This window comes from Halichoeres trimaculatus, unplaced genomic scaffold (genome assembly GCF_033239565.1).
Source record: "Halichoeres trimaculatus isolate MK-OKI-2021-1 unplaced genomic scaffold, fHalTri1.1 fHalTri1_scaffold_12, whole genome shotgun sequence".
Taxonomy (NCBI): domain Eukaryota; kingdom Metazoa; phylum Chordata; class Actinopteri; order Labriformes; family Labridae; genus Halichoeres; species Halichoeres trimaculatus.
In genome coordinates this window covers 24698806-24718324 of record NW_027437190.1, presented here as the reverse complement: position 1 = coordinate 24718324, position 19519 = coordinate 24698806, and the positions used below count along the sequence as shown (strand labels likewise).

Below are 19519 nucleotides of genomic sequence, written 5' to 3'. Positions count from 1 at the left end.
TTTGAGGAATAAAAAGCTTTTTGTTTTTACTTATTTTTCTCATATTCCTCCATTATTTGCAGTACAAAAACTCTTGCAGTTTATTTTTGTGCTGGTACGACATTGCAGCAATTTCACCTGTGATTCCATGACTTTGCATTTTTCCCCTGACATTAACTGAATCTTATTTTGGTTAATAAAGTGATTTAAATAAGTAAATTTCATCAAAATATCACTCTTATGTTGATGACTTGCGTTATGATTTAACTGTCAAAGATAAATGCTAAATGGACGAAGCAGTTTAACCCCACTCACATAAACAACCCTGTCCGGTCTTTGCAGTTTGTCTCCACACATTAAAACCTCACGCAAGCCTTCACGTGTTCCTGTACCACAGGATTTATGACACCGTGTGTGCTGCAGCCACTTCATTAGCACAAATGGAGCTCCTTCCTCTTCCCTCGTTTCTCCTCCCTGTAATTTTATCTCCTTGCAGTGTAGTTGCTTAACAGCTAGATGCATGGAGAGTTTAGAGAGCTATGGTGTGCTTCCTATCCCCACAGGATCCAGTTTGGATCCAGCCTGTGCTCTAGCTGCTTCTCTCTCATTGATATCTGGGACACTGTGTGCATCTTAATGTGTCTGTTGAATGGAGAGCACTGACAGTGACTGACTCAGGGTCCCTGAGCAGTTTTTGCTGCAGTTCATACACCTTCAAGGGTTTACTAATACTTCGGAATCGCTATCTCTGCAGAAAATGGCTGCTATAGTGCAAGAGATGCAAATGAAGGGGAAAAAACATATTTCAGCAGCATTTGTGATGACAAAGCGATGTATTGGTATCGTTTGGTCAGTTTCAACTTTGCATATTTTTATAAACTTGGCTAAAATGACATTGTTACTTGAAACTCTTGTGCTGGCAACTTAAATGATGATGTTTCTTTTCTTTTGTGCTCTCTCTGCAGTATGTAGTGGAAGTGTGACGGTGGAGGTGACTCCCAAAGTGGAAGTCATGAAAGGAGAGACCGCCAAACTGCCCTGCACACACACAGTGGCGTCAAGCACCATCATTGTGGAATGGTTCATTGTGAGTCTTTTTTTTATATTTCATGTAGAAAATGTCTTCTTTGGTCACTTTTCATGCTGATGTACCTTTTTCTGTTTCTCATTCTGTCTTTGAATTCTTTCAGGAGGAGCAGGGAACCCGAACACGTGTTGCTTTCCACTCTCAGGGCGGTGAGAGACTAAGTGACGATGGCACCCCTCTAAGCGGGAGGGTCACAATCGGAGAAGATTCCACCTTGACCATCACATCAGTTCAACCCTCCGACGAGCTCAAGTTCCTCTGTCAGGTCAACGCTGGCTCAGCTGGGGTCGGGGAAGCTGCCACTATGCTCCAAGTCTTCTGTGAGTGCACCAGCCCTCCTTTGACCTTTTACATGACTCCTGCATAACCTCTTCAAAGAGGACCCCCCCACACTTTCCCATTAATTGGTGAAATGTGGAATTTATGGCTTGTTTTGTTGCTGTCACAGCAGCTTAAGATTTACGGCTTTAATCTGATCTGCGTGTGTTCACGCATACTTTCATTTAGCAGTGGCTTAATTGTACGTAATGCATTTTGCTGATTGCATTTCATGCACACTAAAAATAACTGAGATAAACCTTTTAAAACAAAGATGTAGCATCATAAAGTATGATACACCTCAGTTTTATACATTTTCAAAGCAGAGAGAACGTTTAAAAGTGATACTTTCCTCATCGTGTGAAGGCGTTTGAGGCATATTCATGCCTGTGGTAACCAGTTCCCCAGAGGTCAATTAACCACAATCTAATCAATCTTGACACAATTGATAAATAGCTCAATCCCACCTGTCATGTCTCATATATATCACCTTAATAACAGTCCAGATTTATCACCCAGGCACTGAAGGGCTGACCCAGGGTGTGGGCTGCTGTGCCCTTACCCTTTCCACACAGCCTCACTAAGCAAACATTAATTGCACTTTTAGCATTTAGTGACCCAACTATTCATTTGCATTCTGAAATTGACTGATCAATCATTTCAAAGAGGGGAAGTCTGTGTCGGCAGGAAAGCAAAACAAACACTACTTAGTCAAGCTTCCTCTTAGACAGAGCTAAAAGTTATCCATTAACATTTACGCACTCAAAGGCTCTGAGGTTTAAATTAATGTCGTAGAATACGCCATCAACCCTGAATGAGGCCAGTCAGTTGTAAACAATACCCCAATGCAGTGTGGTTTGACAAAGCCTCCTTAGAGATACACTTAAAGCTCACAGCTGTAAGAAAACAACATATCTCATAAACCTGCAATTATTCTTGGTTCACATCTGACCACTTGACTTACTCGGAGGTTGAATTATGGTGCCTGTCCTGCTTTAACATAATAGAGGAGAGTTATGAGACTTCCTGAGGGTCAGCCTGGTTTCCTTTTATTGAAAGATAAAAGAAAAAGAGTATGGCAGCTTTAGAGAAACAGAATAAACTGTAATAGGACAAAAAAGCATGTTAAAGATCATTTTTGGTTAAAAAAAAAAGTCCTCAATATACAACTAAATTATTTTTTGTACATGCTGTCACAGTTTGAGGCAGAAAAAATGCTACATCTGATTTGGGAGTGGAAACAAAAACACCGAAATGTGTGAGTGAGAGTGGAAGAGAACTACCCATCCACTGTTTATTTTTATAAGCAGTCGACAGCTGCAGGCGGTGATAAGATGACCTCGCATGTGAACAAGTGAGCAAAGGGAATAAAACAAGAGGGAACGCTCACACCTGTGGCTGTGTGTATGTGTGTGTTAGAGTCTGTGTTTTTTGTTATTTGACCCTTATCAGCTCATGTGAAGCAGGTCACAGTGGAATAACGTGGAGCGGAATATTTACTGCTCCGCTTAATTAGAAAGGTCAGCAAGGCATGTGGGCTGCTCTGCTTGTGTGGATGTAGAGTGTGTGAGTTTGTATGTGTGTGTGCATGCATCCATGTTAAAGGTTTTCCTTTCAGGGAATCATAATGAAATAATAATGACTTCTTTTTCTTTCCTTTTACTGCTTCAGTTGCCCCCGAGAAGCCTGAACTCACAAGGCCATCCAGCCAGGCTATTAGTGCGGGAGAGTCTACCAGCTCTGAGGTGATTGGAGGATTCTCTTAGAATGTTTGCGACTGGCTCTTTTTCTGAAAAAAACACATTTTAAGTTGCTTTTCTTTTGTCTTGGTTTATTAGATTGGCGCCTGTGTGACAAAAAATGGACATCCACAGCCAAGAATAATCTGGTTCAAGGATGGCCAGCCCCTGCCTGAGGTCAAAGACAGGAAAGAAAGTGCGTGTCTTCTGGCTATTTGTTGTAGCATAACAAAAAAACAAAAACAAAGATCTGAGATCATGTGTGATTCAAAGGACAGGTTAATCTAAATGCATTGATCACTCCTCTTCTCTTTCAGAGACCTACATGATCCCCTCTGTGGTTAAGGAGGCCTCAGGTCTCTTCACTATCAAAAGCTCCCTGTACATGCAGCCAACCAAGGCAGACAAGGACTCTGTGTTCCAGTGCATCGTAGAGTACAGCATGCCAGGAGACCAGAACAAACAGAAGAAGTCTGACACTATCACTATCAACCTCAACTGTGAGTTTAAAAGGAAAAACAAGGATGTTATATAAGTTATCACCTCCATCCAAAAAGACCCAAGCTTACTTTTTTACAATCTTTATGCCGAGTTAAGCCAACCGTATGCCATGTAGCAAGATGTTCGGGATCCTAGGGATTTTCTTGTGTAAACATAAGCTAGCTGCGTTGTACTCAGGTCTCTTTTTGCTATCAGACCTGTCTGCTAACCCATAACTACACCAAGTGTAGGTACATGAGACTAGGCACAGACAGGGTTGAATGAAAAAAGCTAACCAATGCTTACTGTCAATAAAGCTAACTTGCCTAAGTTAAGCAGTTATAATAACAGTTCACAGAAAAGCTAGCTATAGCATGTTAATGTATTTTGGGCACAGCTGTGTTTTAAGTTAATTGCTTACATTAGCATTCCTGTGATGATAACACTAACATATTTTTGCTTAGGTAGTTTTAACTGCATCACGTGTAGAATTAAAAAGCAAGCAAAAATGAGTTAGTGGACAATAAGAAAGTACATGTGTGTATTTTGAGAATTAAGTCACAGAGCAATCACAGTGCAGTAGTGTAGCAAATGAGGCTAAAGATAGTGGATCGTGACTTCTCTTTTCATGCAGGCACTATCCAGCTTCTCATGCTTTTTCAGTCGCGTGATTTAAATTAAGATAAATACATGGCTTTTGACTTGTTTAACAGGCAGCTTTCAGTACCGACTACCCTTTATGGATCATTACAAATGGATTTCTCTTTCTACTCACTGAATTATAATTCAATAACTGATAAAGTGAAGAAAATTGTTCATATCTACCTGGAATGCATGGCAGATCTCCAGTGGATGACATGTAGTACAACAGTGAAAGTGTATCCACAGGACATATTTTCACTTGCTCCATATCTCTTCTTGCCCATCTAGATCCCTCTGAGAAAGCAACCTTTTCTCTCCTCAACACTGATCCGATCAAAGAGGGAGACACTGTAACCATGAAATGTGAGACTGATGGAAACCCTCAGCCTGAGTTTGACTTCACCAAAGACGTAAGTGTGCATCATGTGTGTTTTTTAAAGCTGGTTTTCAGTTTTTGCTCCAGCTCACAAGTATATAAACAAGTATGATCATCTTTGTTGCTCTCCGACTCAGGTTTTTCTGTCTCTGTTCCCTTTCAGGGTGGAGTAATCAGTGGTGTGGGTGGTCTTCTCACCCTAAAGTCTGTGAAACGCACGGACGGCGGCGAGTACATGTGCAGAGCAACAGATTTTGATAACCTGGATGCTGACCTGTCTGGAACTATTGCCCTCACTGTTAACTGTGAGTTAGTGAAACACACACACACATACACACACTCGCACACACACAACTGTAGATTAAAAAAAGAGAAAAGCCACAAAGAGCAATCTACCTTTTGTTTGTGTAGTCCCCCCTAAGTCAGATTTAAAAGCGTAAAAAGGGATTGGGTTTAGATGGAATCCTTTCAAGAGGCTGATATCCAATTCAATTTTTCACAGTTCATCTGTTTCTTTAATCCTATCGCAAGTACACTCCCTAATTTGATTTTATCACACACATTTTGTGGAAATAGACTACAAATTGCATGGAATTGGCTTAACTTGGCCTTCCAAATAAGCTTTACTTCAGAGGAGGTGCATTAGCTTTGTTCTTACAAAAAGAGCCGAGTACTCTGTTTTTAACCACCTTTTTGCACGGTTGTTTAACTGATGAGAGATCATTGGTTATACGTGCCTCTTTCTGATTTCCTCACTGTGTTTGGAAAGGATGTGGTCCCAGGCACTTCTCTCTTCACAAGTTTCCATTTTTGCCTTTGTCAGACATCGACCCAGTGAGTGTGACCCCTGCCCAGCCTCAGGTCGTCATGCTTGGAGACAAGGTGGAGTGGCAGTGCAAGACCAAGGCCTCAGCTAAGCACACTGTTCAATGGAAAAAGGTTGGCTTCCCCATCACGATCTTAATCGTTTCCTCCCTTCGTTTTTCACTTTGATAGAAAAGTGGTTTATCTTAAAAATGTCTTCATGGAATTCATTCTGGGTATTCACCGATAAGAGTTTTGAAGAAGTCCACCCATCATTCCAGTATACAGGCCCTTTCCAAAAAAGTTAGAATATCATTGAAAAGTTTATGTGTTTCTCATAATTCCATTTGAAAAGTTAAACTTAAATAGATTATAGATTCAGGGCCCACAGTCTATGACTTCAAGTATTTATCTGTTTATTTGCACATAATTTGGGCTTCCAGCTCATAAAACTCACTAAAACAGGAATTAAATAAACTAGAATACTGTGAAAAAAACAAAATTTCTCCTGACTAGACACATTTCTTTTGTCAATAAAATTAAGGGGAATAACACTAAGATTGACACCACTGTGGACATATGCAGCTCCATTTAGTGCTTGTTTACTGTGTAACAGCTGATAACAAAAATGTACTCTGTCTAGTGTCTCTTCTCTATGGGCAAAAAGAGTCGTGTATATCTGCAGGTAAACAAAAGATGGTTTGTTACCTCTAAGAGTCTGTTTAGAAACACAGTCTACTCTGATGCTGGTGTGTCAGCAGTGTTGCTTTCAATAGTCTGATCCTCCTCTGTTCTTCTGCTTGTTATGTACTGAGCGTTCCTCCAGTGTCAGGCCTGTTGTTGTAGCCCGTGTTTCTACTGTTGTGTCTCCTGAGGGTGATAGAAGCTCAGCGGCTGCTGGTTTTCCAGGTAGCAAGTGTGTGTTTGTTCTCAGTAAAAAGGATCCCTATGAGAAGAATTTGAGAGGAATTGGGCGAGACAAGTTCATCATGGCCGACTGACTTTGATCTGTTATCACGGTGTTTTCAAACTGTGTGTGTGAAGGTTCTTTCTCTGCTTTCCCAGCATAGCAGAAAGCATCCTCGTAGATGCATTTCCGTCTCATACTCAGACACAGAAAGAAAGAAAAAAGAAAGAACAGAAGAATGATAACATCACTTCAATTTATTTCTGTGCTTGTGTGTGTGTGCGTGCGGTGTGTGTTCACTCTAGGGCTCTGAGGTGCTCTCTCAGGACGGCACGCTGTCTATACAGACTGTTTCCTATGATCATGCCGGAGAGTACATGTGTGTTGGAGCCGTGCCATCTGTGTCAGGACTTACAGCTGAGGCCAGTGTCAACCTCACTGTCAAAGGTAACACACCAGACCTACACATCATTGACCTACATTTACAGGAAACTCCAAGAATAATACTGTGTTTGGACAAAACTTGAGTACAGGCACTAACCACACCAGCATATTGTTATATTTTCATGCTTGAAAATATAAAGTGATTTAGGGTGTGCAGGGTATTGTTTTGTTAGAGGAAAGGGCGTTTGTTGTGTGTGTATAAGCGGAAGATCTTAACAATGAAAAATTTGCAAAATCTTCTCTGCCAGTGCCAAACTGATTCTGCTTTTGCTATTGACACTTATTTAGATGATAACAACAAGTACCTAACATTAGATGCTGCCATTTTAAGGTGTAATATTAGCACCTTTGTCTGCAATGTGTAACACAAGGGGGTGAAGATCTGGTCGAAAATGGCTGACTTTTTCATTGAAGCAACTTGTGTTACTGAATTCTAACTGTACTGTATCAGTGTTTGTGAACTGAGCTTCTTCTGCATTATATAACAATGTAACAGAAAAAGCTATGTATTTGATTCACTATAACAGTAAGCCAGCTATGCACCTTATTTTCTGAAGCTGTTCCAGCCTCTGATGATTTACAGTCCTCCTAGGTGTGTTTGAGCTTCTTCTGCATTGTTTAAAACAGGAGTTCCCCCTCCTCACTGCTTTCTCACTCCCTTTCCAGGAAAGCCGATGATTGAAACCCCTGCTGTAGGAGAGGTGGGGAAGGAAGGAGAAATGGTGACTCTGAAGTGTGCTGCCCACGGCTTCCCCTCCCCTCAGTTTGTATGGAAGCCCTCAGGAAAAGAGGTAGGGGGGCAAAAACAAACATGACATGCAGAGATGAAGATATAACATACTATTATCTCATCTATTTCCTCTCCAAGTGTGCAATCTGCAAGAGGAACCCTGTAACAGATGTAATTACCGTTTTCCTGAAGGATTTGCTCATATTTAGAAAGTAAATACAAAGGTTGAGACGTTTCAAACAAACAAGGCTGTCACTCAGCGGTTTCACTATATTTATCATGTGAAGTTCAAAGCACGTTTTATTATATTTTCTCTTAACATGTTAAGAATCTCAAAATTCAAACTGGTGTAGCACAGTTAAAATGAAAATAAAGCTCAAATGAAGCTTCAGAAGAAATCCAATGTAAAATTTGCAGGAAATTTAGAGGAAAGAGTTTGTCTTAACTTTAAATTGCAAATGCAATGCATGAATAATCAAACTGAAAATTGTCCTGCAAGAAATACCATTCCCATGATAAGACCCTGATGAAAAAATTCAGTGTTGCTGCAAACAAGATGAAGAACTATGTTGAAGTTAAGGGTGACAATGTTAAGTCCTCTTTTTTCTTCTCCCTCTCCTAGTCTGTGTCAGTGGAAGGTAGCAAGGTAGTAAGCACAGTGATTTTACAAGCCACTGCCGAGGTCATGAAGGACGGGGTGACCTGTGAGGCCTCCAACGAGCATGGAACAGATAGCAAGACCTTCATGGTATCTCTCAAACGAGGTCAGTATCAGGAGCTGCAGCAACGATAAGGCTTCTTTCTCTCCTCCTCTCCTTCCCCATGTTTTCTTTATTGAAAGCTTTTGATGTTTGGTTTTGACTTTGAGTCCACATATCTAATTTGATTCAAAGGAAAAAATATTGGAAAAGAGGTGAAACAGATTTTTTTCTAATGAAATATTTATGTTTGAACTCTCAGAGTTTTGGTGGTTCAAACTTAGCTGGCTAAGGAATGTGTACTAAAGAGAGACATGAAAACTATCTCTTATTTTTAAGATTCGCTAAATGCACAGCTTGGGATAAGTGTTGTGAAGCTAACAAAGCTAAGTTACAAAGCCATTAAGTGTGTGCTTCAGCTTGATTTGAGCTTGAAACTAGCTAGTAGAAGCAAATAACTTTAAACTTCTGTAACAAATGAAGCTTTCTTTTGCTGTTTCATTTGCACTGAGTCTGCAGTATAAACCCTTTCTTCCTCATGCTAACCACTTTGAAAAGACTCTAACTCAAATTTTGGACTAATCTGGTTCAACCAAATCCAGGTTTCTTATGCGCTTACTAGCACTTTAACATGCTAGCTGAAACCACTTTTCCCTCTCTTCTTCTCTCTTGCAGCAATTGACAACTCAGCCGACAGAGGTAGAGCCTTCTCCCTTCTCCTCCTCCTCTCCTCCCTCCTTCTCTCAGGACTCTTTTATGTACAGACCCTTTAATTTAGAATTTCCCCCCACCACCCAACTCCTTTTGCACCGGCCCCTCCATCACACATACACACACACACAAACACACACACTCTGCTGTACTGTAATCTTGTATATTTGCCCTCTTGCTACCGAACACTGTGGATATTGTATATTGTTATTCTTCTTCTCTTGTCACCTTTGTATGATGTCTGTCCTATATTTTGTGGATGCTACTACGACTTTTTGTGGCCCCTTGGGGACAATAAAGGATTCTATTCTATTCTATTTCTTCCTTTCTTCTCTTTGTTTCCTCACTGTGTCACCTCTTCTTTCCGACTGCCTTCTTGTTTCTCACTGTACCTTTTCGTCGTATCCTCTCATCGTGGGGTGCTGTGTGTAGGATCTTCTAACCTTAGCTTCTGTGTATGTATGCTCTCAGTAGTGTGTGTGCTGTGACTGTTGCTTTGCTTTCGCTTTGCTACTCGGACTGAGAAACTCTCTTTCTCTCAAAGTGCTGCTCTCTGGAAACCCTGTGCTTACATCAGGTCTGTATTGCTAACCCTCTTGACATGTGTTTGGCGTTCGTCTAGAACTGTAAGTCGCTGTGTGTTGTTATGTCTGTGTGCAAACACAGAATAATGAATATGTGTTTACAAGAGCTCAAGCGTTGGTGTGTCTGTACTTGTATCACTTTACCTGAGAGGACAAACATGAGATATTTGGGGGAGAAGGAAAGAAAGTTCATATTGATTTCAGAAACTTGGTTTTATATCAAACTAAAACCCAAATATTCCATTATTTTGTAATTGAAGTTGTAGATTTAAAAATCTAAATGAGCAACAAATTCAAATGAGGACAAAAGCATTAGGTTTAATGTCACCGTTTTGTAATTCAGAATAAATCAAAGCACTGCTTGTTTCAAGTTGGTTTGCAGTTTATTTTGTTAGATTGAAAATATGAAAAAATAAAGATAGAATTTATTTGTTGTGTAGAAATTAAGGTAGATTCACTTTCCAGAACAACTTCTCTTGAAATTTTAAGAGAAATTTGACAAGTCACTTCATCACCATAAAATCACAAGTCATCCAGTGTAAACTCTGTGAAGTCATCACCAGCTCTCAACCCTGTAAAAATCACACAACACAAATCAAGTAAAACATGCTAAATAGTGAGATACAGAGATGCCATTTCATTTTAGCTTTAGACAGGCTTTGGCTAAGTGTTCCCACATGGTTTTGAGTACTTATTGTTAAGCTAAGCTAAGCTAAGCCTGCAACACCAGGCTCCAGCAGTGTTAAACCAAACTGTAAGATATATGAGCTCATTGAGTATCCACTTGCTCAGTTCTCTATGCACAAACAGTAAAGTGGTCTTTTTTCAATTCTATAACTTGTTATCTCTTAAGATATTAAACTTGTGACTTTTGCCTAACAAAGGTCTTGGCTGACTTCTCCAGCAGGTGGGCTAACTGCAGCTGTTAGCAAAGAGGCTAAAGGCCCACTTCAACGCTTTGCCTCATACAAGGTTGACCAAATTTAGGCTGAGTCAGCACTTTAGATGCAGCAGCCACTGACAATAGGCTTTTCATTTGAACCTCCGAACATTTATATTTATTACAATGTAACAACATTGGGACTGATATAACTGTAGTCTGGTTTTGTCCTCACAAGTATAGTGATACAAGTGTAGGTGGATGGGTGAGTATGTTCAGTGTTGTTTTCTGCCTCTGGTCAACTGTCTAGTATTATCTGTGAATATTCAGGCCCTGTTTCTGGGTCCCATCACTTTTCAGCCATTGCATTCAAAAGTTAGTCTAACCCCACATCCCAATCCCTGCCCCCAATCCTTCTTCTCTCCACCCATCCATGCAACTGTGCATTGTCTTCATCTGGACCCCACCCACCCCTTTCCTCTCCTCCTTTTCATCCTCCCTACCCCATGCTGTTTCGTTTTCTGTCCCCCAAATCAAATTAATTTCCTCCCCTTCCCGTTGTCCCCCACAAATCAAAATAATCACTCCACACCCTTCACAATGCTCCCTCCAAATCAAAAAATCACCCCATAACCTCCCCCATCCTTCACTATGATCAATCCTTCACCCTCCCCTTCACAACCTTCCTCCCACCTTGGCCCATCCCACCTCCCCTCTACCCCAACATCCATCCCTCCATGTGTCCCTCCATTGCGGCGCTGTAGCTGACAAGCAGCAGGGAGGCTCCAGCGGGGTGGTGATAGCCGTGGTGGTGTGTGTTCTGCTGCTCCTGCTGTTGGTGGCCCTCATCTACTTCCTGAACAAGAAGAGCAAGCTGCCCTGCGGCAAGAAGGACAAGAAGGAAGTGTGAGTGGATGAAAGAGGAAAATAGGGGGCGGTCAGAGGGATTAATGTTTGCAGTGATTACCTCATGTGTCTCAATCACCATGAACAGCAGCTTGTTGCTTTTGGAGGGTTGTTTTTTTGTGACATAAGCAGAAAACTCACTGCTCTAGCTTCTCTGACTTAATCTGTCTGATAGTTAAATGGGGAGGAACATCCAGCAAAAATAGAAGCATCAGTAAATCAAAACATTAAATTAATCCAATGCAATTAAAGACTGTGTTCTCTCCAGGCAGCTTAGACAGAGAAAAATGTCCTTTACCAAAAACCCAGTAAAATTACAACAGAGCTTCTATTTTTAACTCCCCACCAACTGTTTTGATTTCTCTATTTCTTACAGTTATGCCAAGCAACATGTGATAGGCTTTCACATCTTTTGAAGAAGCCATATTTCAAGCTGTCATTGAAGCATTACTCACTCTTGGCAAACGTACTCCATGTTTGCAGAATTCAGAGATCAATAAATCTGTTGATTAATAAAAAAAAATTGGTGCACATTTTATACAGTGTTAATCAATTGCACCAGGCTCTTCTTCGCCTAAAACTGATTTTTTATTATTATTTTGGTTGGCATCATGCGACTGTTAATAATATTTTTTTGTCTCCTTGGGGCAATTTTTGGCTTATATTATGAGATATAGGTTGTGTCTTTGAAATGTAATTTTTTTATGTCTCCCTTTTTCATTTTTCCCTGCTCCTTCTGCAGTGCCAGTGGAGAGGTGAACAACGACATTGTGGTGGAGATGAAGACAGACAAAGCCAATGAAGAGGCCGGTCTCCTTAATAAGAGGCCGTCCACAGAACAGGTCAGGACACACAGGCATCAAGGGGTTATAGGGACTTGGTTTCTTGTACAGAACAATGAGCTCAAACTTTTCATCATGGATAAATAAACAATCAACCCCTTCTGGTTTTATGTCTGTATATTTACCTTAGCTTTCTGAGGTGTAACATGCCTCATTATTCAGGATTGCATAGCGTCTCCATGAATGTGACTCATGATGCTTCAGCCAAACGGTGAGCAAGAGCAAGTCAAGGATACTTCACCTAGTTAAGATGTTCTAGTGAATGACAACAAAGTCTTTCTGAAGTGAAGGAGTTCCTTACATTAAAGAAGCCTCCAGTTACTTGCTGTATGTGTTCAGGTGGATGACGGATGCGTGGCCCCACTCACGCTGATTTTATTTCTTGATTTTATCTAGCATAGTTGGTAAATATAGTTGAAAAACATGCTTATTATTTGAAGAAAATAAGCAAGTAACAGTAACTTAAAAACTGTGTAATCTGATTTATTGCAACATAACAAGGCAGAAAATGCACACAGAGTCACAAACCTTCCTTCAGAGATTATAAGGACATAGCAGCAGTGATAAGTTTGACATAAACATAAATTTTACAGTCAGCAGAAATAGCTTCAGACAGATTCATCATGCTGATCTCTTATCTCAGGTCAGTTAAAGTTCTGACAGAGAGCTGTCGCTGTAGCCTCAGTGATGGAGTGTGACAGCTGAGCAGTCATCTGAAAATGTCATCAGACGTATAAAACATTTCATGAAAATCATTTTAGAGACAAACATTATGTGAAAGTAAACGCCAGTTGGTGCGAGTTGTGGTTTTTTTTACGATTCCTGAAACTACTGACAGCAAACAGCCTGACATTTTAGGGTAGTGGAGAGATTGCAGACACATTTTTGCCTTGCTTTTGAAACAGATGAAACGATGAAATGTTAAAGGCTGCCTCTCCATATGCTCTCCATTGATGTTCCTTTCCAGAGATGTCATTAAAAAAATATCACCCTGTAAGCTGCTTTTTTAAAGGCTGCTGTGAGCCATGGACGGCTTAAATTTTACTGTGAAATGAAATATTAGCTTGTACATTTTTATAACAGATGTATTTTGTAGAATAAATTAGTTTACCAAGTAGATAGATGTAGTACAAAAGCATTTAATGCTTACAACATATAAAGCCAGCAGCAAAATGTTTCCTTAACATCCGTCCGTCTGTCATGTTGGATCTCATATGTAGCATAATCTGTATCAGTCTCTTGTGTTAGGCCTTGTTAACAGCCCCATTTTAGCCTGAAAAGTTTAATGTTGCATTTTATCTGTCAAATTTGCTTTGAGGAATGTTAAATTATTGTCAAGTAGTTTTATAGTAGTTTTTTAAGCATGAAGTTATATGGAATGATTGTAATTTCTGCATATTCATACCATTTGTTTTTTCTCTCTTTTCCCCTCACAGTGATGAAACAAGACAATGCAAGAAAACCGACAGAGGGATGAAGGGAAGAAGGAGCACAGTTATGAAAACGACAGGGCTATTTTTTATTTACTACATCAGACTGAAGGGGAACAATGAGAGGTGGAACTTGGAAATGGGATTATATTTGGGGTGCATGGTGTTTGGTTTCTGTTCAGCTTGTTTTAGAACCCGTGTCAGACCTTTGTGGATGAAGTTTCTGTCCTCTAATTTAAAGCTGAAGCTGCCATTTAAGATGAAACTTCATCCATCAATGCTTGCACAGGTTCAAAACTTCACATGAATCCACTGGATGCTAATTTAATACTTTTACTCTCACTCTAAACTAATCAAACACATCTTTGGTTGACTCCTCAGCAGAGAAGAGTACAGTGAGGTGTGTGTATAGCACCATCCTACACACAGTGGCAGAATCTCTCTTATCTACCCCAAATGAAACACAAAATGCCATTAAGCCACTGTGTATCTCTGGAGTGTGTGCACATGCAAGAGAAGCACTAAACCTCTTCTCTGTCTGGGAGTCTGCACTTAAATCCTGTGCTTTTTACCGGGTATATTGGGATAAATTATCACACATTGCCATTCTGTTTTATTCTCATCAATAAAATGTGATGATTTACTCTCTCAACATTAAGTCCCTCAGCACACTGTTTGGCACACACTGCTGTATCATTTCAGTTCAAAGAAACTCTGTGCTAGCTTTGGTGCTGTTTGTTTAATAACAATTTGTCCACCTGTGAATGTTTATGTATGTACCTTTTATTTTCCAATATCTCCAATTAGCTTTCCCGAGAAACAGCCCAGGTTTTTTAATAACACCAATCCTTTCTCTAAAATTGCTTGCCTTCCTAAATCCAGCTTAAACGCCTTCAAACACACAAGCTATTAGGTTGTACAAATTTGTTTTTGCTATTTCCAGCATACATGTATATTATGTTAGTACATTCACTTGATTTATTGCCTCCCTCCGCTCTTATTTTTACTCTGTAAATTCAAATACTGGTTATCATGTCTGTCAAACAGTAGGTGTACTTTGCTAAGGTGGAGCTCAGAGTAACTGGGGACAAAGCTGCTGCTCTGGGATTGTGATTGCAACCATTTTTACCAAATGGTTTGTTCTCTAAGTTCTCTACTCCTGGATAAAAACAGAAAGCAGTAGCTACATTCAGAAAGCCCAATTATCTTCAAATTCCTCTGTAAAATAGGTGGAATTTGGTGAAATGGTCGACAATCTTGGACTGTGGCCTGCTGTGTTGTGTCTGCCAGCCAAATGGGACTTTTAGGAGATGCCACGTAGTTCACACAGATTCACCCAATGGAAGAAGAAATCACTGGCACAGGTTCACTGTGATTTGCTCTAGCAGGGGGAGGGATGTGGGAGGGGTTGAGGGTATATTGCAGGAGTATGTGATGTGCTTTTTATTTTACCAAATGAAAGTTTTGTGTCACAGCATGAATGTTTGTGTATTTAGGTACGCAGTACTGCCGTTTTTCCGTTTCTCCCCTTACACTGTCGGCAGGCCAGAGAGCTCTGATAGCGGGTTGATGTGCCCTTTTACTTTGTTGAACACTGGAACCAATGGCCTTTTTCATTTTTTAAATATTTTGTTAGACAAAAAGGTCACCTCAAACCACTATCGCCGCCCTGAAGGCTCAAATCATTTTTTTAATGTCTGTCTACTGATCTTGCCATATTGACTGTTAGCAAACCTGTGATGGCAGGTGACGATAGATAAGTGAACTTTGAGCATTGTTCTTTTTATTTTAATGTTTTATATAAAAATACTGTGGTATAAATTTTTTTTTAGAGAGGGGATTCTTAATTTTGGAACTACTGAGTTTTTCATCTTCCCTTTCTTTTCCCTTTGCTCTAAGAGAAGAGAAATTTCCTTTGCTTTGGATTTTTTTTTACAAGAAATTCTCAGTGCTTTACTTCTCTCTCTGTACTGTAAACTGTATATTTTGTGGTACGCTGTTGTGACCTCTGTGGTGTGTTGATGTATCTTTTTTGTTTTGTTTTGTTTTTTGTTCCAGCTGTGTAGAATTTATAATGAAAAAAAAAACAAGAAAACCAATCACAACCTTGTATCCACTGTGTTTTCATTCCCATTTTGCTGTAAGCAATTTACAAAAGCTACTTGAGGCTTGCTCTTTTTGTGAGATCACTGTTATTTCTTTTTTGTCTGTATCAAAAATGGGGCTAAAGTTGTTTCAAAATCTGCTGCTTTTGTGGAGGAAAATTGTATGTGGGCAAAAAGAAACATTGGTCCATATAACAAGGCATCTAGCAGACACAACATCTCTAAAACTCCACACTCCAGACTGAAATCAAATTGCTTTTGATGTAATTCCCCCATTTTTGCGTTTTTCTCCAGCTCCCAGAAGATGACATCTAAATTGATTCCTAGTTTTCTGCAAAGTTTAATCTCTTTGATATAGCCAGTATTATGCAAATTTTCCTTCACGTTGATTGATCCTATGATTTGTTGTGACACATCTGAAAAATCGAGGAAGCTCATGTTTTGCGCCAATAAATGCTCGAGGGATAAGCTTGCTGCCAACTTCATCATGCACTGTACTCACTTTCAGTTTTATAGAAACGAGCTGAAATGAAGCCATCAATCATCTGCAAATTGCTGTGCGGCTTTGTGCATAGATCAGTGATTGTAAGTAGGATGACTCTTATCAATGGCAGTCATAATCATAATTGGCCATTTGCAAATTCATAAATCATAATCAAACTTTAATCAAGAGACCAGATGAAAGAGTTCCTCTCAGAATCTAAATTATTCTGTTTGATTCCGCTCATCAAAAATATCCACTCTCATATGTTGAGCTTACATAACAGCTTTTTTTTTTACCCTTGTACAACTTTGTGTCAGCCCATCACTGTGCATGGACACAAGCTCTGTGGCCTATCAGGAACATTGTCCCAGCACACACCCCATCTGCTGTGCTGGCTGTCCATTAGGAAATTAAATGTCTCCCACCAATGTTAGCGGAGAAATCAATCCGTGCACTGAATACGAAGCAGAAGCGGGCGCAGTGTATTGGTGGATGAAAGAAATTGATGTAAAATGTAAATAACAATGTCCGTGACATCCCGAGCTGATGAGATGGAGGGAATATAACCTGAAGTAAGTTAATTAGTGGTTAGATAGATAGATAGATAGATAGATAGATAGATAGATAGATAGATAGATAGATAGATAGATAGATAGATAGATAGATAGATAGATAGATAGATAGATAGAGATGTTGTGCATAAACCATGGCTTTAAAGGCAGCCACCTGTATTATCTTTAACTGCTAGCTTGACCTTGTAAGCACTGAAACTTCAGGATTTACTGCTTTTAGTCAAGTTTCAGGGTCATAAATGCTGCACAAAACCAGGTGTTTCCTTAAGAGAAGCCTATAAACACATTTAGCATGCTCGCTAACCAGCCAAACAAAACTAGGAAACATGAGCTAACACTAACGCCAAGTTCTTAACATTTTTTTCTCTTTTGAGAGAAACTAGCAGCCGAACTGAACCTCCATTATCTGCGCTAAGCTATCAGATGGCTGCAATTTAAGTGGTTTTTTTGTGTCTGAATGCTATTTGTAAGATACCTTAAGTTGAACTTATATTTAAAAGTAGACCTCCATGAACAGATTTAGTGCATTCAAAGCGAACTAAAATTAGCTAAGCTGCTATAATGCCATGTAAGACTCACATTAGAAACAGAATAATTTATTTAGAACGTTTTTTTGTATAGTCATTGCATATTAATTTAGCTTTTATTTAAAAGTGGAGGTTTTCATTCTTTCAAAAGTCACCTTGTGTGAGTAAGCTCTCTGCAGAGTTTATAACAATGATGAGTAAGTGTCAGATAACACGCATTACTTCAAACAGACAGGGTGTTAGATATGGATCAAGGAAGTGTTGAGATAGTGTGTGTTTTCTTGATTCTGTGTGTGTTTGTGTGATCCCCTCATTTTATTTTCGAAAGAATGAGAGGATCAGAGCTTTTCAGACTGGCTAACAATAAGGAGGGATTACTGTCATTCCTCTCGGTGTCCTTCTCTCCCTTCCTCCTTCCTCCCTTGCCCCCTGTGAGTTCTCCTGCCGCCTCTATTGGGTTTAGTTACAGTAGCTTTAAACTGATTTAGCCATTTAGTGTCAGCCTATTGAGGGATGACAGCCACTGTCTGTCCCCTCTGCCTGCTAGACCTAGATCTGGTAGCTCTCTGGAGCTTTTGGCGTAGATCGAGCTAAGTAAGAGTGTGTATGGGAACATTATCTTTTTTATACAACCAGTTAAGATGAATCCAGGAGGAACAGGGCTCTGGTGACAGTGTCTCAAACAATATGAAATCCATCCTACATAATCAGCATCTACATGCTGTTTGCACTTTACAGCCTCAAGAGTATTAAAGCAAAGAGAAGCTCAGCTTGGCTGTAGACACAAGCAGGTTGACAAGGTTTTATCAAGGAGTGAAGGAAGGAAGGGAGAAGATAAATCACAGAGTGACTTTTAAGGGGAAAAGACAGATGGAGGGAGCTTAAATGCATTTAAAGGGAGGTGAGGAGGAGAGTAAATTGAAGGAGGAGATATATGAAGAACAGGAGGTGAAGTGTCAGGAAGAGAGAAAGAGAAAGCAGTGATTAGCGATGACGAACAAAAACAGAAGATGCCTTGTTAAGATGTCGTAAATCTGCATTTGCTGTACACAGCACTAGCTCTAAATAAATAAAAGTACTGATAAAGGTAGGGAGGAAGAAAAAGAGGAAGGTCTTGCAGATAAAAAAGAAAAGAAGGCATGTGTGTGATTAATTCTTTCCGCTCAGTTCCTAGGTTTAATATCCTGTGTGGCCTGAGTGTATTTACTGTTTTGGTGAGATTAGAAATGAGCGTCAGTACCAGCGTACACTCACTAAGTGTGTATTTGTTGCATCTACCTGTGCAGGCCTGCATGTACTCGCTGAATTTCTGATATTTATCTCACAGCATGGAGGATTTGTTACATCGATTGTATCAGCAAGTGTGCCATTAAGCCGAGTGTGGGCCAGTCCCCTGCTGCCCCAGCTTCACTGATTGTGTGAGGTGAGCCAGACTACCTGTGGGATGTTATGTTATTAAGGCTCAGCTTGGTGTGCTTTAATTTTAATTGACTAGGCAACTTTATGTTGTGTTAGGAGGAATTTGGAAGCGGGAGATAAGGCTTCCAGCAGGGTTTATGAGCTTAGCAGTGTAAAAAAAAAACTATGTAGAATTGATGTGTAGACAATAAAATATGATTGCTGTGTTTATGCGCTTCACTCCCTCAGGGCTCGTCTAAATTAATGGAATGATGTGATGTGTGGGTCAATCCGAAAAGGTCAAAGGTCATAAGATTTTCCATGACAGGCTGCGGTCAACTCCAAGATTCAGTTAAACCATTAAAAGCACAAGGTCAGGACTATTTTTAACCACAACTGCTCAAACACTTAATCCAATAATGTTCAACAGCACGTTCCAGGGATGTCCTTGCTTTTCATATGCACAAAGTCTGAGCAGTTTCAGTGGAGGGATAGGGAAGACTAACTACATATATTGGAGGCTTTTGTATTTTACCTTGGATTTTCAAGAACCACAAAGGAACAAATTCATCATTGTCAGGTCTCATGCTTAAAGTCCTCAAAATGTTTAGCCTCATCCTGATTTTATCTGGATTGACAAGGACAAGCAAAAAAAAAATATTCCTGCACATGTAATAATGAGAGGGTGTAGATATCTGAATGTTTGTATGCAGCTTTGTTTAGACTTCACTGAGAGAAAAACTGTCCATAAATCTGGAAACAGTTTCACGCCTTCTGGTTTCTCCAACTCACGGTAGCACACCAAGGTTTGTAAACTTGGGACAGGAGTTTACATGTACAACTGATAACCTAAACACTTCAAAACTTAAGAAGGGG

At 39.9% G+C, this 19519-nt stretch overlaps 1 protein-coding gene across 3 annotated transcripts in view; it reads left to right on the top strand.

Annotated features, from left to right (window-relative positions):
- Positions 1 to 19519, top strand: part of bcam (basal cell adhesion molecule (Lutheran blood group)) — a 53483-nt gene extending 33964 nt beyond the window's left edge. Inside the window, exons 2-17 of one of the 3 annotated variants that reach the window (XM_074683380.1) lie at positions 945 to 1066; positions 1170 to 1386; positions 3056 to 3129; positions 3223 to 3319; positions 3441 to 3623; positions 4534 to 4655; positions 4785 to 4926; positions 5445 to 5560; positions 6638 to 6779; positions 7443 to 7567; positions 8129 to 8270; positions 8880 to 8903; positions 9460 to 9492; positions 11144 to 11285; positions 12028 to 12127; positions 13564 to 19519. In XM_074683380.1, coding sequence (XP_074539481.1) covers positions 945 to 1066; positions 1170 to 1386; positions 3056 to 3129; positions 3223 to 3319; positions 3441 to 3623; positions 4534 to 4655; positions 4785 to 4926; positions 5445 to 5560; positions 6638 to 6779; positions 7443 to 7567; positions 8129 to 8270; positions 8880 to 8903; positions 9460 to 9492; positions 11144 to 11285; positions 12028 to 12127; positions 13564 to 13566 — 1784 coding nt within the window. In that variant the 3' untranslated portion in view covers positions 13567 to 19519. The remainder of the gene's footprint in view (positions 1 to 944; positions 1067 to 1169; positions 1387 to 3055; positions 3130 to 3222; positions 3320 to 3440; positions 3624 to 4533; positions 4656 to 4784; positions 4927 to 5444; positions 5561 to 6637; positions 6780 to 7442; positions 7568 to 8128; positions 8271 to 8879; positions 8904 to 9459; positions 9493 to 11143; positions 11286 to 12027; positions 12128 to 13563) is intronic. The other 2 variants (XM_074683381.1, XM_074683382.1) reach the window with 2 other exon arrangements.